The 10,373-nt window shown below is 39.3% G+C and overlaps 1 protein-coding gene and 1 long non-coding RNA gene across 2 annotated transcripts; one reads left to right on the top strand and one right to left on the bottom strand.

Annotated features, from left to right (window-relative positions):
* Positions 1-2,581: 2,581 nt before the first annotated feature.
* On the bottom strand, positions 2,582-8,279 carry yrdc (yrdC N(6)-threonylcarbamoyltransferase domain containing). The gene is made up of 6 exons (XM_034232755.1): positions 8,034-8,279; positions 7,108-7,303; positions 5,933-6,047; positions 5,719-5,838; positions 5,430-5,560; positions 2,582-3,362 (listed from the first exon to the last, which is right to left on the bottom strand). The coding sequence occupies exons 1-6, from the start codon at positions 8,203-8,205 to the stop codon at positions 3,284-3,286; spliced, it is 813 nt and encodes a 270-aa protein (XP_034088646.1). The 5' UTR covers positions 8,206-8,279; the 3' UTR covers positions 2,582-3,283.
* Positions 8,280-8,762: 483 nt separating this feature from the next.
* On the top strand, positions 8,763-9,781 carry LOC117556996. Its single transcript, XR_004570646.1, has 4 exons — positions 8,763-8,882; positions 8,967-9,016; positions 9,092-9,193; positions 9,271-9,781. It is a non-coding gene; the product is annotated as an uncharacterized LOC117556996 (long non-coding RNA).
* The last annotated feature ends 592 nt before the right edge of the window (positions 9,782-10,373 follow it).

The following is a 10,373-nucleotide window of genomic DNA, read 5'->3' as shown; positions in this document are numbered from 1 at the left end:
TCGCATTTTTAATCACATATAAATATTTGACCTAAGAACAGTGAGAAGCAATTTTTTTCACATGGATTTTAGTATACCATTAGGCGCATTCACACCGCAGTACTTTTCCCACAAAGGTTCATGAGAACTTGGTTCATGAGAACTCTTTGAACCTGGGAGTGGATTAGGCAAATGAAGCTGCTGACGTCACTTCTTCTTCTTCTGCTTTGGGTTTACTGGCAGGCCGCAAACCACTTCACGGCGTATACTGCCGCCCAAAGTCCCCGGCCAGAAGTCCCCGGAGTTGGGGACTGGCTTCAGTAGAAGCTGCTGGGAGTCCCAGCAGCTTCTACTGAAGCCTTCCGAGTAAATCGCCAGAACGCCGACACCTCCTCATCTCCACCGCTCCCATGTTTTATTTTGTGTTGCCATAAGTTAGTCTCTCTGCGTTTCTGTGCTGGGCTAATGCTAATAATGCTAATGCGAGGATATGGCGACAATGGCGGCTTCACAAAACTTTTTGGGAGTTTTACGGGGCGTGGTTTGCAATCCGCCCAGCCAATCAGACATATAGCTCTCTTCTCACAAGAGAGCCGTACGAAAGTCCCTGCTCTCTAGCAGGGACTTTCGTGGGGTGAACTAATTTTAGTACCGGCTCTTTTTGGTGTGAACGCGATAAAAGAGGCTAACGTCCACGCTAGCTGCTATATGTTTTGCATTGAGGTGATACTTGAGGCTTGATGTGCTGCGGTGATATGCGAATTCCTTTTTGCATAATTTGCACACAACCGTGCTCTTATCGACGCTTCCATCCGTCCGTTTTTTAAAACAACATTTACGCCTGAAACTCATCCAGTGAGAAACGTTCCGCGGTGCAAAAATAAGTGCGATTAAAATGCGTTAATTTTTTAACGCGTTATTTTTCTGTAATTAATTAATCTTAATTAACGCGTTAAAGTCCCGGCCCTAATTATTAGATATTAATAGGATCCCTATAAAGTATATTCATTACTCGTTATTCTCTACTAATAGTTAATTAAAGACTGTATATAACTATTATGTATATGACTATTTTGCACATCCCTTTCAAGATTTCCTAAGGTTTATTGACATATCATATAGGCCTACACAACTATGGTGTAGTTCTGCATTGAATGAAAAACTTGGGTCACAGGTTCCTCAATAGTGCAATACAAGACATCTATCAATATTTGTCCATACCTCCAGCAATGTTAACTATGTTGAAGCACTTATTTTAACTGATATTATACATAATGTATTATACTCTTATAAGATGTATGTATATATTTCATCTCCGGCCTTGTCAGGTATTGAACAATCAATAAATAAAGAACACAGAATTGTTAAATATAAAACACAGAATTTGTGTGATTATACTAAATGATTTACAAATAAACACCACTGCATATTTACAACTGTTACACATGCTGATGTAACGCAAATGTTCCAACTTGGGATCAATAAAGTATATCTTATCTTAAGCTGATCGATGGCTACTGCCATATTTGTAAAATTTGCCTCTGAACCTTGACAAGTGCATGTTTCAGGCTTATCAATTAATGTAATGTTATCAATTAACAACAGGGGTCACAAACATAAGACCAGCTGTTAAATAAAGCTCTTCTGACCTTAGCTGGCATGTGTGTATATATATATTAATGCTGCGCATTATGGGCACAAGCAATTTTCACCCATGTATTAATTATATGTTTTAAATTTGAGTGTTTCCTATCCCCTAAACCTCCAGGGATGTACACAGTTTAATACTGGCACCACCAGTACCACCCTGAGCACGCACAGCGCGGTGGACCCGTTCAAATCCAGTTTTGGACAGTCTGCCGTGGTTCCATCCCATTTCAAGTGCTGTTCGAGGCTCGGCAACCCTCGGAGCACACTCTCCAATCACAGAGCTTGAGGACTATCACGGGGTTTGTCAAACAGAGCACATGGTGTAGTCCAAACGATAGCTGGGGATTCTGGGTAGTATAGTGTCTTCTGCCATCCTTTACTTCGAACAAATATTTGTTTCTCCGAATCGAAGGGGAAAAATACAAAAGCATTCCACACAATTTAAACCAATCAATGTTGTGTAATTAACAAGGATAATCTGGTGTTTTTTTAGTCGATGAGTAGTGCAGATATCACTGTAAAATCAATCGACAGTAAGAGGAATACTTACTTCCGGGTGTACAATTCTCCGTTATCCAATGGGAATGGACGCTCACATTGCCTTTAAGGGCAGCTGACACAAACGAATGCCGTGCTTCCATGAGCGTCAAATCCCGCCACAGATGGGAATACATTGCAATCAGTTGAAAGCTATTTGCGTCCCTTTATGAAGCTGAAGGAGCCTAGGAGCGTCACAACTGGACGCCACGGACACTGACCAAACGTCGCTCCTGGACGCTTAGGGAGTGAGAGTGTGTTGACGAAGTACGCCGGCCTCGGTAGAACTCCAAGTATGCTGGACATTGGAACAGTCCTTCGGCGGCACTCGATGACGTAGCATTCTTGACATTGAGAAACACCCCTAGAAATAAAATGCGGACATATTTCTCATGCATGACGAATAAGACTTCAATACTGAAAACAATATTTATTGTGGCAATGCCGAGGTTTTAAAATCAATCAAAACAAGTTAACGTTGGCCGATGAGAATCTAAAAAATAAGTTTTAAATGAGCAAGTTGGCAGTTGTATTATTGTTTATCCACATGCTCAACATGCCAATCAACAGTAGTCTGGATGAAATTGTACAGTATTTTCAAAAAGGTAAATGCAATGTATTTTAAGCTACAACAGCAGGATACCAATTATAGTGTAAGTCTGTCAATGTTAGATTGACAAGCGGATAAAATAAATATAGGGGATTCATAAGTTAATACAAAATAAATCTAGACTCAACAAGTTAGATGTATAATCCATGACATTCACAGAACTTCTCCCATCGCTTATTTTATTAAAGAGTATTTCAAACCATAAAATAAGTGCCTCAAATCCCATACTATGTAACTGACCTTTTAATGAATGAATGGTCCAGAAATGTGAAACTCTGAAACCCCAACATAATAAGCAAGGCATGAATTGTGTTCATAGAGTGAAGAGAAGTTACTCCAGACCTTAAAGCAGCCACCAGAAAAATATCTGCCATCACGTTTTTCCTGAGTTTGAGTCCTTCCCGCAAAAGATCCATTTAGATTGTGACCATGAAAATAATTCTGGAGAAGACCCCCCCGCCGGGGTCAACGCTGTTTCTGCGTCTCAGCTTGTGGAGTGTGGAGAGTTCAGACAAGGTCATTCTTCCCCGAGTCCTCTGACAGTCTGTATTTGTGCTCCAGCACATCAACCGTAGAAGAGAGGGCGCTGAAGACAGAATCACAGTCATTTCATGTACCAAGCGTCCTGAAGAGCCATGTTTGAATCTGATGCAGAAACACCAATAATTACTACAGCATTTACATATCCTGAATCCACACGCTTTGTTTACTAGTTTCCCAGAGATTCATAATTACATCTGGTGCTGCAGGTGCACCCCCCCCCCCCGCCCAGTGGCGGAGCACATTGTGATGACAGTGTTGCTTTAATAGAAAGCACAGCAATAAACCAAAAATGACTTTCTAGAAAATTAGCCTATACTTCTCCCTTTGCTGTAAATGTACTTACCTGCAAAATCTGAGGATGTTATTACTCTCCAGTTTGCATACATTTGCTTTGTCTCTTGTGCTATGACTAACAAATGTAAGAATACATTTCCTCTTTGCTCAACTTTTCCCTGCTAATGTGCATAGGCAGTCATCAGGGCCTCAAATCCATACTACAGTAAGTACTAACTCTATACAGAACATGCACTACATACTGCTCCTTGTATATTTGTTACAGCAGTTCATATTGAATTCAGCAATGATGCAATACGTATAACATCAGTTGTAAATCATACTGAAACTTTGGAAAGCTACTGTTGATTTCACTTCACAAAGAAACGTAAAACATTTTTTCCCAAGCTTTATTATGGAAAGAAACAATACCTTTTTTTTTTTTTTTTTTTAACAATGCTGTCTCAATACTGACACTTTAGAAAGGACACTTCCATGAAGTACACTGTGTACACTATTCACTTACTTGGGTAGTGCGTGCATTTCAAAGTGTCTTCTCAAATCTCAAACGGCTGTTATAGACTAGCCAGAAATGAAAATCCCAACATCGGACTGCTTCTTCTTATTTGAATGGCACATTTCAAAACAGCGATTGTCACCCGCATAATATTATATCATAATATTGCTTACTTGAAATCTATATGATTCTGGCGTTCATCGAAGCGACCGCCACACGGTAGGGCTGCTCAATTAATCGTATTTTAAATCGCGATTACGATTATGGCTTGCAACGATTACGAAAACAACGTAATCGAAATAAAACGATTATTTTTTATTATTACTTTTTTTGGTTTGGTCTTTCAGTTGAATTATACTTAAAGTTCAGGGTAATCAACTTTTAAAAACATACTGTTCACATTTTTATTCTCCAATAAATGGATGTTTTCAAAGTCAATGAATAATCGCATTTAATAATCGTAATTACAATTATTGACCCAAATAATCGAGATTATGATTTTTGCCATAATCGAGCAGCCCTACCACACGGCTAAAGCTCTGGATGGTAAGACACTATAAGTACCCCACACTTTGCCATACTTGTGGGTATTAACACACCAATGCACTCATAGTATCAAGTGTAAGTATGCAAATCAGGAAACAGTCAAACATTTTGTTCGAGCCGTTTTACCACCACTTTAAAAAGTATTTTTATATTTTCCACCTGTAAGCATCCTCCAAACTAGTACTCAAAACGGACTGGATTTAGTATAATATGCATACTGTCTGCTTTGAGTATTCTACATGTTGTCACCTTTCCCATTTGCATCCTAAAAAACTGCTTCAGAATCAGAATGTAAGGACACTGCATATGTATATTATGAAAATGCACATCATTACTCTGTCAATGATGTAGTGTTGTGCAATATTACATTACCAGATAAACTGCAGCATCAGCCTCATACAGACAGCTCTAATCAATATTTAGGAAAAAACCCTGATCCACCATATCACATCCTTTGTGATCGTTGCATAGAAGTATAATGTGACCTTTATCTTTCAAATCTATGTTGTGAAAGTATACAGTAATAAATAGTCAAGAGGCCGAAAACATATATCATAGGTCAAATGTAAAGCCACCTAATTGCTCAGTGCAATTTAAGAAAAGCTGACTGCATATAAGACCAAGTTTGTATTTTTTGTAATAAACCTTTAATAGTTCTTTGTGTATTGTAAAGGTTAAGTGCTCCTGTATACCATATGATTTCATATAGAGAGAAAAGGGGCACGTCTAGCCGCAGCTAAAGTGTAAGTTAAGTCAATAAGAGCATGAACTCACCAGCCTGGTCTGATGATGCGGTATTTGCCGAGTACTGATAAGTCCACCACTGTTGATCCGAGGCGGCTGTGGTCTCCTATTGGTCCGTCGTCCACCACCACTGCTAGTTTGGGCCAGAGCTCCTGGAACTCCTTCAAGAAGAAAAAGGAAACACAGCAGCATTAACTAATCAACTTCAATAACAAAGGGATTTGAGTGAGAGACACCCTTTCAACTGGAAAACCTACGGGGACATATTTAAACATATTAAATGTGAGACTGAAGAAAAATCATAAATGTTTATACTTACATGCACTTCCACAGTACTGGTGTGCGAGCTGATGTTGGCGCTGGTTAGTGCCAGTGGTTCAGCGCACATCTGGCAGAGGCGTCTCATGAAGCCATGGTCTGGGATACGTACGCCAACAAGCTGAGGACAAATAAACATGGACATTTATTCATCTATAAAACTTGTGTTTGCATTTTCCTTAAGAATCAAATCCAGATTCAAAGAGTGGACCTACTGAGGTAAAGGGGTTGAGATCTGTGTTGAGTACTTCAGATCTTTCGAACACCAGAGTGACGGGACCAGGCAGCAGGTCGGCTAGCAGCGCCTCCTTCACCTTCACCTTACAGAACCTGACCATGGAAGCAAACAATGATTACGTTTAGAAGAAAACAAGTCATTATCTATGCAATGTTAGATACTACTGCACATTTCCACATTGCAATTCTGACAACATGAGGCGCTTTCACACCGGAGTACTTTTCCCAGTATAGTTCCGATATAGTTCCGAAAATGTGCGTTCACACCAAAAAAATCCGGAACTAAAATTAGTTCATGAGAACCTTTTCACCCCCTTTTCAGTCCCTGCTAGAGAGCAGGTACTTTCGTGGGAGAAAAAGGTTCCCATTTCTGATTGGCTGGGCGGATTGCAAACCACGCCCCGTAAAACTCCCAAAAAGTTTTGTGAAGCCGCCATTTTATTTGCTCGCATTAGCATTATTAGCATTAGCCCAGCGCAGAAACGCAGAGAGACTAACTTATGGCAACACAAAATAAAACATGGGAGCGGTGGAGATGAGGAGGTGTCGGCGTTAATAGCGACAACAAGACTCTGACTCCGGGGACTTCGGGTGGCAGTATACGCCGTGAAGTTGTTTGCGGCCTGCCAGTAAACCCAAAGCAGAAGAAGAAGAAGTGACATCAGCGGCTTCATTTGCCTAATCCTCCCCCAGGGACTTATTCCGGTGTGAACGCGATCTGCTCTTTAGTTCATCAGAACTAAAGAGTTCTGATGAACTAAAAAAAGCGCCTATTGTGTCATTTCTTAGTCTGCCTTGTCTCCTCTGTATTACTTTGTGATCTACCAACAAATGAATTCATGAATATGGTGTCTTTCTGTGACAGCAGGTGTATCGGTCACTGGAAATGTAAAATGTGTCTTGTTGGTGTGAAGAACACATCGCTTCCTCTTCTGTGTGTGACTCATCTGTGGATGACTGACATGTTTGTGCAGTTTTGTGGGTCTGCAAAGAAACCATCACACGTCTGAAGGACTGACACATACAGTTGGAACTGATTTTTTGTTAATTACACTAACAAATGATAGCTCTGTTTGACAAAAATCATGTCCATCAAACAACAGAATCTCCCCATATCGATCTCTAGTTGTAAAGCAGCAGTACAAACACGTACTTATAGATATCCTGGATTTCTCCGACGCAGATGGCCAGTGGTTTATTTCCATTTCGTCCTTTGATGTCGTAGATTTTTTTGACCGCTTCAGAGTTCTGGGTGAGACACGCCAGGCCGTAGATGGTGTCTGTGGGAACAGCGACCACATGACCCTCCTTTAGAGCCTTCACCGTGCAACTCAGGACTTCAGCACCATCTGCAGTTCAAAAAGGAGGGGTCAATAAGGCATCATTCACCACAATACACACATAATTAAATAATTTGTCGATTGGAAATGGATTTTGGGGTAATGAAGGGCTAAAAGAAATACATGAATTAGATATATTATTGAAGATCTGCATATAAAGGAGACTACTATATGAAAGACTATGTCCTTATAAGAGTAGTCATATTCAACCTTATGGAAAAAGTAGAATTCAGCTATGTTGGAGCTCAACCTACATATACACCTGGGATTAGAGCTCCCCTATGTTTGGCATATTGCTCAACATCTTTAAGAAAAACTAAATAATACATTAGCACAATAATTATGTTTAAATATGTTTCTTCTTTACTCAGGATTTTGAAGAAACCAAGCACCACATTTTCCAAAATAAAGGAAAGTCTTCAAATATATGATCAGATAATAAAGCTCTTGATTAATTTTTGTGGCGAAAAAAAAGGAAAATAAAGTAAGGTGTAACACACATGTTTTAAGTAGTAGCACTGCAGTCGAAAGTATTGGACTATGAAATTGGATCTGTGTAGGTGTGTATTCGGCTGTCCAAGTCATTCGTGACAGGAATCTGATGTAACATGCTGCAATGTTTACGTTACTCACTGACAAGCATCGCGTGCAAATGCTTCTTCAGTGGCTAAAAATAGCTGTCAAATTCTCAAACTGATGTTATAACAGGGATGCACTTTTGATGTGAATGTAAGCCGACCTGTGAAGCCCTCCTGATGGACAGACGGCCCGCTGCAGCTCTGCGGTAACAGTCGCAGCACTTTGGTCTTCAGCTCTTTACACATCTCCCCTCTGAGTCTAAGAGCTGCGGCTGAGCTGTGAGCTCTTCTGGATTTGATTAATTCAACAGCGATGTTACAAACAGGCCTCATAAAAGCGAAGCTCCAGCGGTGGATGTCTCATTTCAGCCGGGGAGCATGTTGTCGCCTGATGAAATAACAGAGTGCTTCCGGGTTACGCCCCCAACACAATGACGCGGTTTTCTTAAAGGGCCAGCAGCACGTTGCTTCAGAAAAAAAGGTTTTAGTGAATTATATGTTTTTTATATTTGATTGTAATGAGTCCAAAGATGACATTAAAGGAAACATTTGATACAAACATGGATCGGTTGAAAAGTGTATTTTTGTACAGCTGTCCTTGAATTATTTGGAATATCTTTTTTTAACAGTTTTGTGCTTTTTTTGTTATCTGTTGATGTTTGTTTTTTTTACCATCATAGTAAAAACTTGCATGCCGAGAAGCACCGTCAAACAGAACCCATTTTAAAATGTAGACAACTTAATAAAAAAGTTTTGCTTTAAAGATAAATAGGCACAATTACCAATCTTGGTATTTACTGGAACTTTTTCAAACCGTCCAGACATAGCACATTTGTCAACACATGTATTCCATTTGTATGCTTCCAGGTGTGTTCCTTGCTTCACCCATTCATTAGGATAATGTAAGGCACCTGCGAGCATTGACTTAAATCATCTGAAAGCAGGATCAACATAGAAATCGACAGTTTACAGGACATGAAATAACGTTTTAGTCATGGATTCAAACACAGGTAAGAAAACATGCACTTTTCAGCATACTTTAATGTTATTAAGTTGTCTCGAAGTATGTTTTTAAAAAGTTACCTGTGGTACAGAAGGCCCCCTGACCCTGCAGACAGATGAAGGCGTTGCACCGGACAAACAGGTGAGCCACTATCTGAGATTTTGATGTCTCTCTGCCCAAAAAGGAACTCATTTATCGACAGGTTTTCCTCCACAGGAACTGGAGGATGTCAGCGACAGACTGGTGACCCTTTCAGATCATATTACAATATGCAACCAAGTCCTGAATGACCTCAAAGAACTAAGTGACATCCTAGTGGTAAGCTCCCTCTTTTCTCTTTGTACTGATGTGACTTAATGCAGATTATGTTTTTTACTTTTTCTTTATTTCCGCAGAGAAAATCTCTTCAGGATGTGACATTACCTCTGGAGGACTGAGCAGAAGTGAAACTCTTTAATTTGTTTTAATTATTAATAAATAAAGATGTCAATATCAATTTGATCAGTAAAACTTCATTGAGATGGAGAAGAAAACATTTCAGTGACAAGGATAAGGTTTTATTGTATTATATTGCTCTGTCCAGAAATGTATTTATAATATTACTTTGTACGAAACAAGCAAACATTTTCACATTATACATTCTCTTTAAAAAAAATACAAATCCTTAACAATTCATCGCTCTTTGGGTGTCAAGACATTTATTTCGAAGTATATGGTTTTTTCTTTATTTTGCCCAAATAGAGAAATGTAAGGAAATCTGGAAGTCTATTTCCAAAAACACTTGCTTCCAAACAAATGTCTCCCCCAGTGATTTCTCCCGTTACCATTAAGGTCAACTTAAACAGAAAAAACCCATAAATCTGCTTATTGATTAAACAAATAAGGGCAGCTGTTGAACTTTTATTTGATGAGGCAAAAAAAAGAAAAGCTGAGATGATTACATTAATGGCGTGAGCCCAAATAAAACATGTTTACGCATAAAGTGTAAAAGAACAGAAAAAGAAGCTGCATACATTTGACCGAAAATAATTCTTAAAACAGAATTTAATGATTCATTCAGTAAATACTCCTTCAAACAAGTCCAGTTGGTTCGAACAGCATGTCAAAGGATCAGTACCTTAAACACAACTCCAAATATGAAATGCAATTGACTGGAGTTCAATAAACATTGTTCTGCCTATAAGGTTGTGGCAGGATATCATTAAATAGAGGGGGGGGGAATAAATAATCTTTATTTGAACTGGATGCCACATGTAAACTTGCATAGTTGTGTTCTTTGACTGTATGCATTTGTGATCATATGTATTGATGGGATGAACTGGCAGTCATTTTGCCGAGTGCTTCAACAGGGAAATGGTGAGTAAACGATTTTGTAATCCAATGGAACCGAGTGCAAACTCCTGATCTCTAATACTGCATACGTGGAATGGTTTTAGAGCACAAAATGAGTGACTGCAGTCTTTCACAACATGTCTTACTGCCTTCTTGGCACATTTGT

This window comes from Gymnodraco acuticeps, unplaced genomic scaffold (genome assembly GCF_902827175.1).
Source record: "Gymnodraco acuticeps unplaced genomic scaffold, fGymAcu1.1, whole genome shotgun sequence".
NCBI classification, from domain to species: domain Eukaryota; kingdom Metazoa; phylum Chordata; class Actinopteri; order Perciformes; family Bathydraconidae; genus Gymnodraco; species Gymnodraco acuticeps.
The sequence above is the reverse complement of the archived record's forward strand: the minus strand, read 5'-3'. Positions and strand labels throughout refer to the sequence as shown.

Coding starts and splice junctions, on each gene's coding strand:
- yrdc (XM_034232755.1), bottom strand. CDS start 8,205: ATGAGGCCTGTTTGTAACATCGCTGTTGAATTAATCAAATCCAGAAGA. Junction 7,304..8,033: donor CCATCAGGAGGGCTTCACAG/GTCGGCTTACAT, acceptor TTTGAACTGCAG/ATGGTGCTGAAGTCCTGAGT. Junction 5,839..5,932: donor ATCTCAACCCCTTTACCTCA/GTAGGTCCACTC, acceptor ATTTGTCCTCAG/CTTGTTGGCGTACGTATCCC.